Source organism: Gavialis gangeticus, unplaced genomic scaffold, assembly GCF_001723915.1.
Source record: "Gavialis gangeticus isolate Ggan-Ray unplaced genomic scaffold, GavGan_comp1, whole genome shotgun sequence".
Taxonomy (NCBI): Eukaryota; Metazoa; Chordata; order Crocodylia; family Gavialidae; genus Gavialis; species Gavialis gangeticus.
The window spans coordinates 25401085-25420875 of record NW_017728996.1 but is presented as its reverse complement, the minus strand read 5'-3'; the positions used below and the strand labels follow the sequence as shown (position 1 = coordinate 25420875).

Genomic DNA, 19791 nt, shown 5'->3' with positions numbered 1-19791 from the left:
CCTGTACACATGTAATGCATACTTTTTCTCTACTGCAATTGCCCATAGATAGACAGATAGATAGATTTTGCTGGACTCATATTTCCCTCTCTGATCCACCCATGGACCCCACGTGTCCCCCCAATTCCCCTGTGGACCCAACTAGCCTCCTTGATCACTCCTGTGCACCCTGCTAGTCCCCATGATCTCCCCAACAGACCCTGGATGGCCCTCAGATCCCTCCTGCAGACCTCACTAACCCCACTGATCCCCCCACATGAACCCCACTAGCATCTCTATTCCCCTAATCCCTCCTGGAGCCTGCTTGCTCCCGAATCCCCAAAAGGCCCTTCCCACCCCCATTCTGACTTACTTTAGATTGGGTGGCAATTTTTAATTCCATCTAACCTCCCCCTAACCCTCCCAAATGTCTCTACATACCCTAAAGGGCAAAAATTCCTTCTCCTATTTTTTATTTGCATACACATGCACCAAGTCTTGCTAGTTTGTATATAATGAAAGTACAGAGAGTAAAGTCTTATTTTCCAGGTCTATAAAGAACTCACAGCCGTTTTTGTTATTACAATCTTTAAGGACCCACAAAGTGCTATACCCAAGGGAACAATGTTGGCCATTCTGATTACAACTATTGCTTACCTAGGAGTTGCAATATGTGCAGGTATGTAGTGAACATCTGTTTTGTGTCATAATTAATACAGTTAAGTAGGTTTAGAGCTCCATACTTAGATGAATAGTTAACCTCATCATTGTTTTTGATCCTGTGGATTTGCTATGCAGTAAGACAGCTGTTTTGACTTTATAATGTATGAAAAAAGGAAAAACAGATTAACAGAGACAAAAGGCTCCAGTTGACATCTGGATGGGATTTTTCCAACTGTGTGCCTACATACAAGTAGAGGAATTCCTTTTGTATTATCAGGAAACCTTGCAGTGCTCTGCAATTACTTTTGTACCCAATTCAATGACAAAGACTCATCATCCACTGATACACAGTTCAGAGGAATGTTCTAAAGATGAATTCTCTAGAAGAAGCATCAGCTCAAAATAAGTTTCAAAGCACAGTTCAACAAAACAGACACACAGAAAATAAACGTCTACTACTACCATCTTCTGTGTGAGAGGAACAGGCAATTAAATTCTCATTATTGGGGTGCAATACATATTCAAGTACCAAGTTTATTTCAATTTTAAGAAGGCACCTTAATGAATGGCATTTCCTCTTTCTGCACAAGTGACTTAGCATCATGCTAGGGCCCTGTAAAATGCGCTCTTTTACAAGAGACAGAAAACTACAGTCTTTTTGGACTCTTCTGGTCTTTGTCCTTTATGCTAAGGGAGGGAAGCTCTCACCAAAGCCAACTCTGGTAAGTGGATTATGAGTGTCTACATTTCCCCTGCAGTGTCAGTTGGATACATTTGTTCTTCACTTCCTGTCCTAAACCTGTTTAATGTTCATTTCTGTTAAGCAGTGGTTGCATTTCAACCCCAAGAGTGCTGAATTTCAGTGTAATGATTTCTGTTCAGCCTGCACATCAGTTTGGGAACTGTCATAATAAAATCATGTTTGGACATGTCTGAAAATATTGTGTGAACTTACACTTTTGCTATGAAAGATGTTGAGATCAGAGTTTCATAAATTAACTTCCCAGATTTCTTGCCCCTGCTGAGAGAAAGCAAAATGAAACAGAACAAAACAAAAACAAAGAGACAGAACATAAACTTCATTAGTAACAAAGAAAAGTCTACAGAACAAATTCTCAGGTGGTATAAATACGCATAGTTCTATTGACTTCTATTGGAGTAATGCCAGCATAGACGAGCTGGCCCATGGAAGCGCTGATTATACCAGAAATGTATGCTCAGACTTGAAAAACTTTGGCAACATGACTATCTTTGGACTCCAGCACTCTTAAAGAGGCCCAGAGATTAAATATGTACTTCACTATGTCTGCTCTGAGTTAAGGAGTTCATTTTCTGTTGATCCTCCAAGCACCGTGTACTCTACTTCCATAAAAATTCCAGTCCCCACTGTCCAAAGCATTGGCTTTTTTTGAAAGTGCTCAGAGTAGATATGTGCTCACAGTACAGAAGACCAAGTCACAATCTAGAGAAGTAATATTATCCTAATGTAAAGCAATGCTCTTTGGGATAAAACTGAGGCAGCAATTTTTATAAAACATATGCAGGCTAAGATCCAAAGTGGCAAGAACATTCTTTTAGTGTCACAAGGAAGGGAAATAATAATATGTTGTTGTTTCCACAGCTGCTTGTGTCGTGCGTGATGCTACTGGGAACGTCAATGATACAGTTGTATCCGGAACAAACTGTAATGGATCATCGGCATGTGCCCTGGGCTATGATTTTTCCAGCTGCAAAAGTCAGCCATGTGCTTATGGGCTGATGAATAATTTCCAGGTTTTAATTAGCTAATATCTATAATTATAAGCAATACATGCACACATATGCAACATACAAAGACTTTGTTTACTGACAGCTAATGAATAGAGCCTCCTTTCTACCTCTAACCCTTCTGCTGTTCCAGTTGTTCTGGTTGTGTTGCCCTCATCAGGAACACCATGTCCCCCATCTTTTCTCTGGCAGATTAAGTTAAAAAGAACAACAAAAAAACAAGAAGGGTTGGCCCTGCCCAAACCCTTTGGCTGGGTTCACTTTGGTTTTCAATTCTGCTGCCTTAATTTCCTCCCAGTTCCATGTTAATTCCAGTTCTGTATTACCCTGAAGTTAGGCAGAAGGCAGGGCCAGAGACTAACTAGTTCAGAGAGGCATGAGGTTTTCATAGGTTGTTGTTTCTCTGAACCAGTTAGTTTCTGTGGCGCACCTCTGCCCTAACTTCTGGCTGCAGGTCTAGGGGCTGATGATCTCCATTCTCCACCACTGCTGGCACGTTTCATCTGCTCAATATTCTGTAGTTATCCACAGGCACTGGACATCTATATACTCTGAAAAATCCCACTATGTGCTTCTCTGCTTCATTAGACACATAAAGACTTTGAAAACTCTGGTAGTCAGTCCCTGTGTGCCTCAGTCTGCTACTTGTGGAATGGGGATAATGGCATTTTTCTACCTCACGGGTATTTTATGGATTAATGCACTACAGAAGGTGACTGGCACTGGGGCACTGTTATAAGAGGGGCTAGAGAAGTACCTGTGATTGAGAGCTGCTTTCTGTGTGCGAGTCTGACAGTTCTTTGCTTTTTTTGTTTAAGGTTATGAGCATGGTTTCTGGCTTTGGTCCTTTAATCACTGCAGGAATCTTTTCTGCTACCCTGTCATCAGCTTTAGCCTCACTTGTCAGCGCACCCAAGGTTTTCCAGGTATAATGCAGAACATCAATTTCCTTACATCCTATTTGACCCTAAGTAATATATAATCATGTGAGCTACCTGTCTTTATTAACTGTGACATATTTTTCAAAAAACATTAATTTTTTCTACCTGGGACAAAACAAATACCTGCATAAAATATTTTAAAGAGGTTTTACTATATTTGCTGTTCCATGCAATTGAGCCAAAAACTGTGATGACCTGGGTATGGATTCCAGGTCTGTCAAAAATCTGATAGTTGATTTGGACAAGTCACTAATCTGTGCCTCAGTTTCCCCTATTAAGTTGTGCCATACAACCTATTGAAATAATGCTTACCATGTACTCTGTCTTAAATGTCACAGTTTATTTATCTACTATAAGATATTGTTTGAGTGCTTACATCTGTAGCAACTGATATATTCAATACACCCAAAATAGATATGGTTATTTTTATTAGACCATGTGTAACTTAATTGCTTTACTAATATTTTTTTTCTAATACAGAAAGCACTAGCTAACTGAATTAAGTTCCAATTTGTCCACCAGGCGCTTTGCAAGGATAACATCTACAAAGCACTCCATTTCTTTGCCAAAGGTTATGGAAAAAACAACGAGCCAATCAGAGGATATATTCTTACTTTCATTATTGCTATGGCATTCATTTTGATAGGTTTGTACAATTGCTGCTACCCTACCATAAATTAGAAACAAATATGTGAGAGTTTACATTTTTTTTCCATTTCTTACACCATAAAAATATCTGCTGTTAAGTCACTGTCCATACTGGTATTTAAATGCAATTTTAAGATAAGTTTTTTAAATTATTTTAATCTTGTGAGAAAATCTAAGGTGCAAAGTGGGGAATGCATTTTATGTGATTATTGATTATTAATGTATCTCATTCTTTTATCATTAATCAAGCAGCCAGCAGAAAGGCTCAACTGCAGAGCATTAGCCAGTTGTGGCCACACACTATTCACAATCCACTAACATTGGCTTAAGGCAAGAATATTTGTTTATGGGCATTGACCACCTGCACTGAGTTCTCCAAGCCCATGCTCAAGTCAAAATAATCTTAACTGAAATGTTTGGTGTACAAAAAAAGCATGATACATGAACACCTACTCTAGAGGTGCCAATAGTAAGTTATTTCAGGCAGGAATTCATACTGAAATTGTGGAAGTTGATATTTGAATATTTAGCTCAAGGACAAAGAAATCAGTAACTTGACTAAGCAATTATGCAGGCATGTATGTGCTTCCACTGAAAGCAGTGACACATTATTCTCAAAGGCCCACAATCTGACCAGGAGGCAAAGTAAATTATTATGGCCTGATTTGTAAAGGTGCTGCATACCTGGCAGCTCCAACTGACTTCAATGGGATAGGCACATGTTCATCACCTTAAAATATTAGTTATATCCAATTAACCAATTTTTTTGTATTTTTCTATTTGGCATTAAATTCCAAATCTCAAGAAAAGACAGAACATCCTTTAAAGCCTTCCACATAGTAAATTCCCAAGGACTTCAGCACAATGTCAAAGTACTGGTGCTTAGGAGATGTCCACATCTATCTTCCATATTTCAGCACCACTGTGGTGGTTTGGGATATCTGGAGTCCTAAATGAATTTGTCATATGACTTCATAATCAAATGGTGGGTCAAGAATTGAAGGGCTTGGTGGAGAGATTTTAAACTGTCTTTTGAAAAGGAATAAGTAAAGGTCACGATACCCCTTTTGTTCTTAAGAATCACATGACCTTTCTAATTGCATCTTAAAATAATTAAGCCAAAGATCCAAACTGTGATGTCCTTACATTAAATAGGCCCTTACATCACAAGCAGCTTCATCAAAATCAGTGAGACAGCTTCCATAGTCAGGCCTACCACATGAGTGAGGATATCACAAGCTGACCTGCAGTGAGAATGACCAGGAGGATGTCCAACCTCTGCAGGGGTAACAGACTTCTGCTATATCCAGATACCTTCATAGTTTGAAGAAACGCTGTCCATCCAAAACCCCTTCAGAGAAACATGCATATGGCATTTAACTTGTGCTTCTTTCTTTCAGCTGAACTGAACACCATCGCACCCATCATCTCCAACTTCTTCCTGGCTTCATATGCACTTATTAACTTCTCTTGCTTTCATGCATCATATGCAAAATCTCCAGGTTAGTTTTAGAAGTTTCTCTGAATTCAATGTAAACCTCACAGTTTATCATACTGAGCATGAATAAGGAGTATATCTTAAATATAGCATCTGTAAAATGATTTAAGGCCTGAACATGATCCTCCTGAAGACAGGCAAATCTACACAAGGCTAAGGGCTAATTCTCACAACTGTAATTTGGTTCTGGGATGTAGAGACACCTATGCTTCCTGCACCTATGTTACATAGGACAAACCTCAGGGAAGGAAAAAGGCTACTTCTTGGCATGTTCAGTGTTTTCCCTCTCTAAAGAATCTGTTTTATAGAACACCTGGCAGAGAACACTTCCACCATCCCTCCCCTTTTTAAGAGTCTGTGCAGCCCATCAGTCACATAGAGAAAGTATACATAGCTCAGTGGTTCTCAACCTTTTTAGACTCAAGGTACCCTTTATAAAATGCCAGCTCTTAGTTTTCATTCATTTTTGGACAGCAAAAAATAGAGCAATTCTTCTGTTGCAAAGAACTCAGAAAGACCACAACAGGGCAGAATGGTTTTTACACTATGGATTCCTCTATTTGAAATCCCTGGGCGTATCATGTGAATCATGTTTTCACACTTAACAGCACAAACACTGTATGGCACCCCTGAAACTCCAGGGTACCAAGACATCCTAGCTGGAAATCAACCATTGTCACAACTACAGCAGGAAGGGAGGGGGAGGGGGGAGCAAGAGAAAGAGAAAGAGCCATCCAAGGCATCATGGTCTCCTCTCAATGACTGCAGAAGATCTGCAGGGAAATTTGCACAAAATTAATAACTTAGACAACAGTGTCCTCCATTTAAGTGCAAAGACCAAAAGCATCCAGGAATGTCTCAAAGCCACAATGGAGGCGTACACCCAATGGAAGGGAGTGGCCATCACCAAGGGGGATTATACCTCCATTACTCGAGATTGTAGGGGGGCTGTTAGGAAGGATAAGGTGGAGATGGGACTGGGACTAGCGACCTGGATCAAGAATAACAAAAATTCCTTTTTTAAATATATAGGGGGTAAAAAGAAGGTACTGAGTAACATGGGGCCTCTGCAGGACACACTTGGAAATCTGGTGGTCACACCAGATGACAAAGCTAACCTCTTTAACAGACTCTTTGCTTCCATTTTTCTGAGCAGGGACAGGGACATCCCCCTCACTGGGATACCGGATGGACCCAGGGGAGGAGCAACCAGGCCCAGGGTCAGCAAGGACCTAGTCAGAGAACTTCTGGTGGGACTAGACATGTTCAAATCAGCTGATGATCTCCACCCCAGAGTGCTGAGGGAATTAGCAGAGGTCATTGCGGTGACCCCTGGCACAGCTTTACAAGCACCTTGTTCAAATTCGCAGATGATACTAAGATGTGGGGAGAAGTGGGCATGTTAGAAGAGAGCGACAGGCTACAACTAGATTTGGACAGGTTACAGGGGTGGGCAGATGAGAATAGGATGGGTTTCAGTACTGACAAGTGCAAAGTGATGCACCCGGGGAGGAAGAACCAGCACCAAAGCTACAGGCTGGGGAACTCCCTCCTCGTCAGCACAGAGGCACAAAAGGATCTTAGAATCACTGTTGATTCCAAGATGAACATGGGCTGCCAATGTGGGACGCGGTCAGGAAGGCTAACCGCACCTTGTCGTGCATCCACAGAGGCATCATGAGCAGGGCCAAGGAGGTGATCCTCCCCCTCTGTAAGACACTGATCAGGCTGCAGTTGGAGTACTGCATCCAGATCTGGGCGCTGCACTTCAGGAGAGATGTGGACAACATCAAGAGGGTCCAGAGGAGGGCCACTCGCATGATCAGGGGGCAGCAGGGAAGGCCCTCCGAGGAGAGGCTACAGGACCTGAACCTGTTCAGCCTCCACAAGAGAAGGCTGAGGGGGGATCTGGTGGCCATCTATAAACTTGCCAAGGGGGACCAGCAGGCAATGGGAGAGTCCCTGTTCCCCCAAGCACTACCGGGAGTAACAAGGAATAATGACCATAGTTGACTGAGAGTAGATTCAGGCTAGACATCAGGAGGCACCACTTCATAGTCAGGGAAGTGGTGCTCGCTCCTGCCTTGGGGGTCTTCAAAAGGAGGCTAGACAATCACCTAGTCAGGGTCGTTTGACCCCAGTATCCTTTCCTGCCCATGGCAGGGGGTCGGACTTGAAGATCTGCTCAGGTCCCTTCTGACTCTACCAACTATGAAACTATGAAACTATGACTTGGGTATGAAAAAGACTCTGTACTTAACCCAGAGTATGATGCACTTACCCAAACAATACTCATTAGATAACAGTGGGCACATCTACACATGTTTTTAACCCAAGGCAATATATTTTATAGTTATATAGTTTATTACTCCTGGGCATGCTGCTTGAATGTGTGCCCATGACTGCAGCATGGTGAGCCAGGTCAGAGCAGCTCTGGCTGGCAGGGGGCCCTGGGGAGTCAGCCTGCCAGCCCTGGGCTGCTCTAACCTTGCTCAACATGCTGCAGGGTGGCTGGCTGGCACATGAGGTGTGGGGCTAGCCAGGAGGCAACCCCCCCAATGAAGCATCCTCGTGCCCCACCCAGCTGGGTCAGCATCTACACACGCGGTGTTGCAGAGTAACAAACTCCACAGAAGGGTAGTACTTGTAAATACAAGTGCTGCCCTGCTGTGGAGTTTGTTTCCTGTGGCCTAATAGGGTCTCACATGTATATACTGAGACATTTACTGCAGAGCTAACTTGGCAACTCTGCAGTACATGTCTCATATAGATGTGCCCAGTGTGGTGGAATTAGCAGACCTGGAACTGATTAGCCCCATCATTTTCAAGGCTTCAATTTCAGGGCTGCTATTAGAAACTTAAAAAATGAGGGCAGATAGGGACCCCAAAACTGACTAACTCCCATATTTTACAAAGCTTCTAATAGATGCCTTTTAATGGCAGCTTCCACTTCACCATTTCTATGCAGTTAACTAGGCTATAATTATATTACAAAAAGGAAGTTATTCTGAAAGATGCTACATGCTTAAGTATCTTTTGTACTTCACTGATAAGCAGGTAATTGATGCTTGTTATAATATAAATTGGCAAAAAGACTGAGGCTGGTTTGTATTATACAGTTCAGTTAAGCAAATTATGCCCTCAGCTAGTGTGTACAGAAGTAGAGTATGCTATACTGCTTGAATTGATAACCCTTGGAAAAGATTGAGTAAAACAGGAAAATACAACCAACCAGAATGGTTTTGGGGTATATCCTGGCCAGTATCAGATTTGTAGAGAAATACATACACTCTTCATACTGGCAACTGAATCATCCAGGCTGGAAAGGACTCTTTTACTATTTGGCCCAGACTCTGCTAGCTTGGGATAAGATGTACGATGATGAGATACTTTTCTCCATCTTTGTGTAACAAGGAAGTGAATAGACCCATATCTGTGTGCAAGTCTCTGTGGACAGAATCATTGTCATTATTTTCAAGAACGAAGGGTTGGCAACCGGTAACAAGGAGAATCATCTGAATTATTTCCTTTTTAACCAATACTAAAGGCAATTTCCTGCTGTTGCAAACCAGTTATTCATTTCAAACAGTAGAGAAATACATTCTTTATTTCCAGTGTGAAAAAACTACAACAGTTGCATAAACATATATATTAGCTCCTGTTATATAGGTCGGCATGCTGCCAGTTGTTCAGAGGGCAGAAAAGATTAACATTTCTGCTAATTATCTGCACAGTTGAACAAATGCAGATCTGCTCTATGCTGCCATAGAGCTCAGTACAAATTACCTCTGTGCACTTCATGTGTACATCAGTCATGATTCTGTGGCTACTTAACATTTCAGACAAAACCATAGCCATTTTCCCCTTTTTCTCACTTCCTTTGACTAATTTCTGTGGTTCCTGCCAAGTCATAGTGATAGATGTTCATAATTGCAAGGCTGTATGACTGCAATTTTTTTCAGCGCACAGAGCCTTCCCATTCCATCACTATTATTGTGATCCATGTTAGGGCTGCTCAGTCTCCCCTTATATCTTCAGTATTTTTCCTTATCCAAAGAATTTCTGCTACAGAACACCTGGCAGAGACCTACAAACCATGGAGGTAGACTGTTTGGCTCCATCATTTAAATTACTAGCAGGGGAAGGATTCAATATCATAGTTCACGCGCAGCAGGAATAATATCTTTTTAAAGTCAATTGCATTTTTCCAGTGATGTCAAACAATTTCTACATTTAAAAGACAGGTGCACTTACAGTGTTGCAATGTAGCCTCTCAGCAAGCATATAACTTTCATTAACATTAATGAGTTTTATATATGCATGTGCATGCAGCAAAAGAAGAGAACGTGCCATTACTTGCAGTTATAGGAAAATCTATTTTTAGTTCTGAATCAGTGATCTGTGATTTGGCAAAAGCATATGAATGTTTAAAACCAGAGTGGGCACATCAGCAGAGACCTAAAGGTCTGAATAGCAAAGTCTCAAATCAGTTTCCATCTACGCACATGCAAGGGACATTCCTATTACTTTCATGCACAGGTTTTTTGCATATGCCTTCCATTATCTGCATGCAACAGTGACAGTGGACACAGAAGTGTCTACATGTGCAAAAAGAAAAGCCTGTGATTTTCAGCATTTCCCCTCTAAGTCTCTGGTAGCTCAGATATCCTCTATTCTAATTTAAACAGGGTGGAGACCTGCATTCAGATATTACAACATGTGGGTATCGCTTTTTGGAGCTGCATTGTGCTGTGGCGTCATGTTTGTTATCAACTGGTGGGCAGCTCTTATCACTTATGCCATTGAGCTCTTCCTCTATATTTATGTGACATACAAAAAGCCAGGTAAGACTGGAATGCCCAATTACTGTTTTGTATTTGCTTTGCAGCTACAGTATACCTCATAATTCTCCCTAAGTCTATAGCCTATGATTATTTCCTCTTCTATATAATCAATTTTTAAAAGAAGACTGGAGACTCCCAAGTACTAGAGTGAAATCCTATTCTAAGTATTGATTTTGGCAAAATCGTGTTGATTTCTGGTAGCAATACCAGAAGAGTCCAAGGCCCGGTTTAAATATAAAGTTGCATCAGTTTAACTTCAGGTACAAGTTTTAAACTGATTTAGATAAAAATGTGCATCTTGGCGTGTGACTGCTCTTAAATCAACTTGAAGCTGGCTCATAAACAGCTTCAACAGATACTAGGCATAAACTAATGCAAGTGCCCACCCAAGACACTGCACTAGTTAAATCAGTTTCTAAACTAATACAACTTCTGTGTGTCGGCAAGGGCCAAGGGCACTGAATAAATTTGGGACAAGGAGCAAACACCTTTCAAACTTTCCAAAACGTAGCTCCTTCTTAAAGATGCTTTTCCTTCCCTTTTGGAAATAGGAAGGAAATCCCCTGAACACAAAGTCCAATCCTCTTAGATGCTACGAACACTTACATTCATTCCCAAATCAAAGGCCTTATCCTGTCGTTCAGACTGCAGCTGCTACCTCCTAGTGCTATGAAACCTCTGTGGGAGGTTTCTAAGAAACAAGCCCTTTCTGACTCAAACATAAAAGCCTCCCAAAGAGGCTTTATATTAAGATTGACAGTTTTGATTCATGCTGTTTCAGCAGCATCACCTGTACTAAGGGACAGCTTTCAACTTGGCACTGGACCCTGTGATACACTCCCATTTCAATTCTTAAAGGTTAGGGGTACACCTTCACTGCAGAGTTCACAGTTGGGTGCCTCCCATCCACACTCATCATCTCAGAGTTTGGAGGTGCTTTCTACCAGAGCTAGCTGGTTCATGGGGCTGTAGATTAAAGCTCAAGTGAAGCTTTCACATAGGCTGGTACCCTGCCTGCCTAAGCAATAGAGCATCTGCTAGTGTCATTCCCAGAGTCATTTTCCCACTGGGATAGAATCAGAGGTGCATAATGTTTAGAGCATAAAGAATAATGGGAAATATCCCCAGAAGTCTCTACCCATTCGTGTGGCTACTGCAGCATCAGTGTTGAAATAATAATTTGAAGATGGCTTTGTAGCCACCCTAAGTTAGGATAACCTGAGTGCTTAAATGAAGGGTCTGATCCCTAAGTGAACTCTGTAGTGTTAAATATTATTTGTGCAGGCATGCTCTAGGATAGTCCCTGCTCACTAGTGTTGATTTTTGGAGAATTTTCCTGTCTTTGAGGGAACTGCAGGAAGGCCACTGGAGCGTTATTAGCATTTGAGGGATTTTGCTTGTTTCCTTGCTGCATAATGGAGAATTCCAGCACATGATGTTAAATCAAATCCAAGTCCAAATTTATATCTCAAGCCATGCAAGCTAGCCCAAGTCAGAGGTTCTGAATGGTTAAGTGGGGGACGGAGTGTATTGAACTAATACTCAAGCAACAGATCTGACATCTGTGCACTGATGAGACATCTGTACAAAACTGTCTCTCCATCTCACCGAGGCAGTAACTTCTACCACAGCTGAGTGATACTGAGAGATACATAATATTCCTTGCAACCATGGGGAAAGACAAAGAGAAAAGGAAATGTTCTGATCACATAGAATGCCACTTCTGCATTTGTGCATCTGGACTTGTTCCCAATTTTAAAACACAACCGAACAGAACCTGAAAATAATTTAATTTCCAGTTTGACCCCATTCAACCAAATACAAGTATAAAAAAAAAAAGCAAAAATATCAGGAAAAAAAAGGAAAGAAAGAAAGATGTGGGTTTTGGAAAGCAATTTTTGATTAATTCAACTGAATGATTAAATTCTGGCAAGCCAAGAGTCTTGAGTAAAGCACACTTAACCAATTCCTGAGGGTTTGTATTGGGACTTCCAAGACAATGCTCAAAGCCCAACCCCCCAAAAAGTCTATGAATGACCCTTACTTAACTTGTGTTTTCAGGGACTCGGGGCACCTGCTTTCCATTCCTGATCTGACGTAGAAAACAGCAATAAGCTACCTTGCCACTGGACCTTTAGGAAGTACATTGTTTTCAACTTCAACCCATCCAGATCTTGAGAGTTGCCTAACAGTTGTGCTTCTTCCACAGAAGAATTATGGGACACTAGTCCTGCCACTCTCCCACTGGTCTAAGGGTGAGCAGCTATGGCTTACTACTAGGCCTGTGAGAAGTGGCTAGTATTCGCTTCGGATTCGGATTCAGCTGATTCGAGGGACGGTGATTCAATCCATTGATTTGAATCACTGTACCAAATTGATTCAGTGATTCAGCTGCCACCAAATCAGCCGAATCTCCAAATCAAACAGGCCCCGTCCCCCACCCACTCTCCCAGCCCATTGGGGGACTGTACTGGCCACCTTCTGCCAGGTCAACACAGATCCATCTATTAGTACCCTCTGGTCTGACCCTGCAGCCAGTTTCCCACCCATCTGACCATTGAATTGTTGAGCCCATAATCCCTTAGTTTTACCTTAAGAGTCTCATGGGACACCAAGTCAAAGTCCTTCCTAAAGTCCAACTAAATGATGTCCACCTCATCTCTTTTATCCAGGTGGTGAGTAACCTGGTCATTGAAGGAGATGAGGTTAGTCAGAGATGACCTACCCACAACAAAGCACTGCTGGCTGTCATTCAGAATTTTGCCTTCTACTAGCTTATCGCATATGGGCTCCTTCAGAAATTTTGCTTCACATACATGGTACACAGTAGTAAAGAGGATGTTGTAGTAAGTTTTCAATAGAAAAGCTAACTGACCTGTAGTTGGTTGACATGACTCAGTGGGTGATGCACTTTCTTGTTGATTTTCTTTTTTGAAAGCAGGTCATTTTTAACTCACCGGAGCTTGTAATGTTCCTTCCTAATGGCTTCTTTAATTTGTTGAAGTTCCATATCAGATGCCTTACTCAGGGATGTCCATTCTTTGTGTGGGAGAAAGGAAGAGAGTTAATGGAACAGAGAGGAAAACATTTCTTAAGCAGAGGAAGAACATTTTTCATGCTTTCTTATAATGGGACAGGGCTTATTTGCCTGTTTGTATTTGTATCACATGACACAAGCATATTTTATTCCAGTAACCTAATTTTGTTCCATCACTTGTGTGGAGGAGGCGTGATAGAACACATTATGCTACGGCTCATAGATAACTTGATTGCTGACATTTGTAACAAAACTTAGAAAAAAAATCAATGGCATAACATGCAATGTTTTTCTTTGTTATATGCAGAAGTAAATTGGGGCTCATCTGCACAGGCTCTTTACTATGTTAATGCCTTAGAAAGTGCACTGGCATTAACTACAGTGGAAGATCACGTAAAAAATTTCAGGTAAGGTTTGAAAGGAAATGCTGAGAAGCTCAGGATAAACACATCCTTGATCAAACACAGTCTCTTTTTCTTCCTGCAGACCCCAGTGCATTGTATTAACAGGAGAACCCATGGCAAGACCTGCCCTGCTAGATATCACACATTCATTCACAAAGAGTAATGGACTCTGCATTTGCTGTGAAGTATACACGGTAAGGTCTTTGCAGGTGAACTTTAAAAATAAGGGTGAGCTATATGTCCTCCAGTCATCCAGCACACAGTGCTCCCACTGGTGCCAGTGGGCTTCTGTGCAGAATATGGAAGATACATGCAATGTCAATGAATTTGGAGATAAATCTAGACAAGAAAGACAGGTGATTTGGAGCCTGCTGGTAAATGCCTCATAGAGATGCAATGTGAGAAGGAGGCAGAGCAGTTCTGAGAATAGAGCCCAAGAATTGAGATACTCACTCAAGTTTTGTTCCCGGGTGCATCACTGACTTGCGCTTTTAACCTTGTTCAAGTCATACTGCCTCACTGTGGTTCAGCTTGTCTGTCAACATAATTACAATAACCAAACTTATTCCACTTTGCAGAAAAATATCTTTTGCTAAGACCTTCTGAAGAAAGAAATAAACTAAGAAATAATATTGCTTATTGCATGATAAAAAGCTACCAGGCTATACACAGAAGAATGTAGTAAAGAGGATAGGGATCAAATAGTCTTTCAACAAAGGCAGAATCAATAATAATGGTAGTTTAAATAGGACAAACTTTGTTAGAACGAATTGAGGGGTGGAACAAACTGCTATCAAAAGTTGAGGAAACACCCATAGCAGAGCTGGTTAAGTCCAGGTAACATTTCTCTACTACTGACAGTGCAGTTCTACCAATAAAAATGAGTCTAAGTATAGGACCCTGACCCTTGACCACTCTACTAAATGGGTCACTGACTTCACTGTGTGCAGAATTAGGTTTAGTTAAATGACACAACTTCATACAGTCTGGCTTCAGCAAGTTTTCTGTTTTACTGAGTCCTTTCTTCTAATATTGTCACTTCTCATGTAGTGCGAGGAGATTTCATTTCAGTCTATATACAGCACAAGTCTGTTGTGCTAGCATAAGCATTTTTATGTTTATCCTTTCTCGCGCAATTTTAGCTAAATTTAGTTTAGAGGCTAGTAAAACGGTGACACAATGGACCTCTGTGATTTGTATAACTGTGGAAATAAGCTGGTGATAAAAACAGCTATGTGTTGTTATTGGGAATACTATAATGCCCATAAATATCATTTATAAGCACTTTCTTGCCACAGCTTGCTCTGATGGGGTTGCTGAGCCTTACTGGCCTGTGGAGGCTACAAAGTGATATATAATTGTGCTCGACGTTATGCTTATGGGCACCTTAAAATGTAAATAATAAAGAATATTTTACATGGCATTAACATGATTTGCCTCATACAGCTGGTTACATATGAGGTTGTGGGACCCAGTGCCATGAACATCAGAGTGTCCTCCATGCCCTTCTGCCAAGGGACAGCAGGTCTCTATCATCTTCTGGGGATGCGGTAACTGATTGCTCAGGGATGGATAGAAAAGAAAATCAGGCAATGATACATGGAGTTCATTTGAGCTCCTTTGTCTTCAAGCACAAAAAGGTTTGCAACTGGGAAGAAAAGGGGCACAATCTGACCCTCTAACAAATGTAAACAACTAGTGACAGACCCTTTAACAAAATGTAAAGTATTGATCCCAAAACTCAACATTATTGGGAAAAACAGAGGATCACATTTTTCTCTCAGCTACACCAGTTAAATCAGGCAAACTTCAATTAATTTTCTGTGGATTCAGAATATAGTGTCATGACAGGGAAGGAGAAAATCACTGGGACTCTAGCTTGGGGAGAACATGAAAAAAATAAGAGAAAAAGGCATGAAGAGGCCAGAAATATACAGGAGGCACAAAGCCTGGACTCCCAGGCTCTAAGCCAGTTTAGAAGTCATGCACTTAACACAGGGCCCTCACAGCTTGCTGGATTATTTAACATATCCTTTCATAATGTTATTGCCTGGCCAGCTAGAAAAGTTTCTGATGGAACTGTTCTATCTAAAGCAAAATGCCTTGCTCCAACACATGCATTTTAACAAAATTTTGTTTCATGGGGAAAAGTTTCAGCGAGACTGAAACATTTCTGGAAAGTAACATTTCATTCTTTTATTTCAAAACACCCTTTGGGTTAAAACTGTCTTTTAAATTCTATTACAGGGGTGGCCAAACTGCCAAAGGAGGTATGTGCACCCTCTGTATATGTACACAGCAGATTTGGGAGGAGGCAGGCAGTGCAGCATCAGATGGGGCGGGAAGCAGAGCAGCAAGTCAGACAGGAAGCAGAAAGCAGAGCAGTGGGTAGGGCAGGGGAAGGGGACTGGAGTGGCAGGCAGGTAGGGTGTGAGCTAATTTGTGGCATGACCACCAAAAAGGTTGGCTGCCACTGTTTTATTGCACTGTGTTTTATTTAAATGCAATATTTCAGTTTTATCAAAATTAAACATCTTGATTGTCTCCATTTCCCCCCCAGAATATTGAGGAAAGGTTCACAATTCTTTGTTTTTATACTGTTATGGAATAGGGAGAAATATCACACACAGAATTTCACATGGAACAGAAAATATAGTTTTTACCCAAGAGTATTTTAAATCTATGCTGCTTATTAGAAAACTAGCTTATTAGAAAACTACTGCATATTAATTCCCTTTAAAAAGTGAGTGTTTTTAAGTAACACTTTTAAATAATGATATGTACAGAAGTTTTCCTACCATGAGTTCAAAGGAACCATCTGCTTTCCCACTATGGTCTGGATGTTAGTGTAGGAGGGGAGGTTTTTCCACTAAAGCTGTCCCCATCTACAGTAGATTATTCTATATTAGAGGATCTTTTACTTACTACTTTACTTGTCTGTTCCTTTGGCAGCAGTATGGCAGCTTGCCATGCTCAAATACCCTGGAAGGAGGGGAAACAAATTAAGTAAAGCAAAAGATTCTGTGTAAAACCTTTTTATGACTTCACCATATGGAAAGTAATACGGACTAAAATAACAAACTGCTTGTAACCACTTGGCTTTGTGCCACTCTTCAATCAGGTGTCTCACAAAGGAACCCAGATCTGGGTTCCACATGCTAAGTGGGTCTATTTAGCCTCTAGTCCATTTTTCTAGCTCTGAGTATATAAGGACATCCTTCAAGGGCTCAGATCTCGTCTGCCATTCTTTCTTGTGTTCTAATTAAGCTCTCTATTCGGTAGACTGCTCTGTGCATGTCCTGTCACAGTATCTGATGAAGTGAGGTAAGGCTTGCAAAAGTGTATGCAACTCTGATTTAGTTAGTCTATAAGTTACATCTCCACCCTGCTTTCTGCCTCTCTTCACCCTTGCTTGTGGCATAGGATGCTACTCCTTAGCCTCCTGAGTTGCCCCATTCAGTCACTTAAATGTGCTTCCTCACTATTCCACCATACTTGCTGACAGTTTGGGATTTGAGTTTAACCCCTTACGGAGTCAACGTGGAAAACACCACAAAATGAAACCTAGGACCACAGAAACTTTGCTTGAAAGCATTATTAGAGAATTAAAGAAGTTTAGACACAACATTCCTGAGTACAACTGGCCCTAGCATAAATCTCACCCCTACTGAGAGTCCACTGACTGTCAATGTGAGCAGTCTGCTTTACATATAGTAATTGTCAATCCTCTTTATTGAGAAGCACCCCACTCATTATTCTAGTCCGGGTGGCTAGAATACAACCTCACCAAATGAAGGAAATCAGATGTGTTGGGAGATGTCCTTTTCCCCACTTCCCGCCCTGGCCATCCAATCAGGGCAAAAACCATTATTCTATAGGAGTAAAACAATAATGGAGAGGCAATCTAAGTCACTGGCTCCAGATTGCAAGGATAGTCACTGTGAGCAGAGTCATTGGCTCCAGACTGCAGCCTTGATGGCTTGCCAGTGACTGTTTTTTAATGAGATGTCAAGCACCTTTCCTGGGCAGGGCAGCTGACTGGAAATCACTTCAATAGACTTGCCTTTGGCAAGTTCAGACACATGTTCAATACATAAATAATGAACTTCATTTTGTGCGGATATAGAGATAACCCACACCGTCCCACCCTGTCATCCAAATGTTGATTCTGAGTCTTTGTAATGCTAATAAACATTTGTATTAGACTACATTTGTTCACATAAATATCAATATCCCCAGGGCTGTACCACGGTGGAAGGTACTTTTTGTCCATTTCCTCCTCTCCTCTTCTGCTGAGTCAGTCAGTGATTCATCTAATCTGTGTCACATGAGAAACGGGAGGTGGGTTTTGCCCAATTAAATTGTCAGCTGGACACAGGACTTAGTAACAAAGGCATTTGTGTATTGAATTGGGTGTTGAAAACCCTTTGCCTGATAATTAATAGATGGTAGCTTAATGACTGTATGTTAAGATCTGTTGAGCCTTCCTGTAAGGTTGCTTATTCAGTCAAGTCAGGGAGAGAGTTTATTCACTCTGCGATGCTTCACCACATCTTAGATATTTTTCTAAGTTGTTACAATTCATAGTAGTCCTTCTTTCTGTCAGAATCACTGTATTTAAGTAGCATTAACAGCCTCAGCCCTCTTGAACAGAATGTGAATTATGTTAGCAGTACGGTTCTTTTCAAAGTGTTGAATCTCTATGGACCCTTTTTGGAAATGTATTTTTCTGACTCTCAACATTTCCTCACGCAGCAGACTAGGTAACTCCTTCAAAATCACCGTGATGTATAATACGAAGTCTTCTTAATAATATTTTATTGTATCATGCAGGGACCACGCAAGCTGTGTGTTCAGGAGATGAACAGTGGCATGGCAAAAAAGCAGGCTTGGCTTACAAAGAACAAAAGAAAAGCCTTTTATGCTGCAGTGGCAGCTGACAGCTTTAGAGATGGAGTCAAAAGTCTCCTTCAAGTAAGCCTTTTATTTACAGAGCATATATAGGAGTGATACATCAAAGCATCCCTTTATGTAAAGCATTACTGTTTACTTGATAAAAGGTCTTGTATATATGGATAGTGTGTTATAAATGTAAAAGGTGTCCTGAGGGTACCCCGGTTTACATTACAGGCTGCCTCACGAACAGATTTGGTTCTGGGCTATAGAACTATGGAACAAAGCCGACTGATTGTAACCTAAATGAATGAACTCCTGTTATAAAAACAGAGATGCCTTTAGGGCACCATACAAATGCCTATGCAGCCAACACTCATGCACTACAGATGAATTATGTTGGTTGGTATTATGCAGCATATTAAACATTAGAGTGTATTTTTATATTCCATGTAATAGAAGTCATCACATATAATATTTTGCAAGCAACGAAGTCCATCAAACTCAATAAATGTTCTCTGCTTAATATCTTTCTATTTCTCCAGATACATTCCAGATTGCTTTCAACAGACCAGTAAAATTAACTTAAACTTTTTTGAAGACAGCACTGGCAGAGGCTAAACTGACTCTGCTTTTAGATTCCCTATTGTCCTCTCTCACACCTAAATATGTATGTGGTTAAACTTGTATGTCAGAGGCAAAAGTTGGGAAAGCTTCCACCCTTCTCACTCACAAAATGATCTGTGGAAAAAAACATCACATCCAAAAGCCTTTTAATCGACTCCCTGGTACCAGTGATTCATTGATAACACATTGTGGATTTGAGCACATTTGCTGAATGAACAGATGAATGTGACAATGTGGTAATAAAGATCCTTTTGTTGCTTTAAAGCCCAACAGGATTCTTCACCCTGAGTTTGTGCACAACAGTTTTCTGAACAGGAGCCCTTTCTGATTCTTCTAAGGAGTATTCTCTCTTGATGATCTTTGAACTTTTTAATATGTCCTGACCACAGTCAAATGCATAATTAAACATAAATGTTTTCCTTTTCAGTAGTTGAAAATGTGGCAAGATCACCCGTTCAATACCAGAATAAATCGATATAAAATTGTTTTG

At 41.0% G+C, this 19791-nt stretch overlaps 1 protein-coding gene across 4 annotated transcripts in view; it reads left to right on the top strand.

Moving 5' to 3' along the window:
• The window catches only part of SLC12A1 (solute carrier family 12 member 1), an 80845-nt gene that overhangs the window by 44533 nt on the left and 16521 nt on the right, over window positions 1-19791 (top strand). For all 4 annotated transcript variants that reach the window (XM_019504184.1, XM_019504186.1, XM_019504185.1 and 1 more), the window contains 9 exons: window positions 574-658; window positions 2264-2415; window positions 3228-3335; window positions 3873-3996; window positions 5399-5500; window positions 10185-10340; window positions 13685-13784; window positions 13864-13975; window positions 18615-18755. In XM_019504184.1, coding sequence (XP_019359729.1) covers window positions 574-658; window positions 2264-2415; window positions 3228-3335; window positions 3873-3996; window positions 5399-5500; window positions 10185-10340; window positions 13685-13784; window positions 13864-13975; window positions 18615-18755 — 1080 coding nt within the window. The remainder of the gene's footprint in view (window positions 1-573; window positions 659-2263; window positions 2416-3227; window positions 3336-3872; window positions 3997-5398; window positions 5501-10184; window positions 10341-13684; window positions 13785-13863; window positions 13976-18614; window positions 18756-19791) is intronic.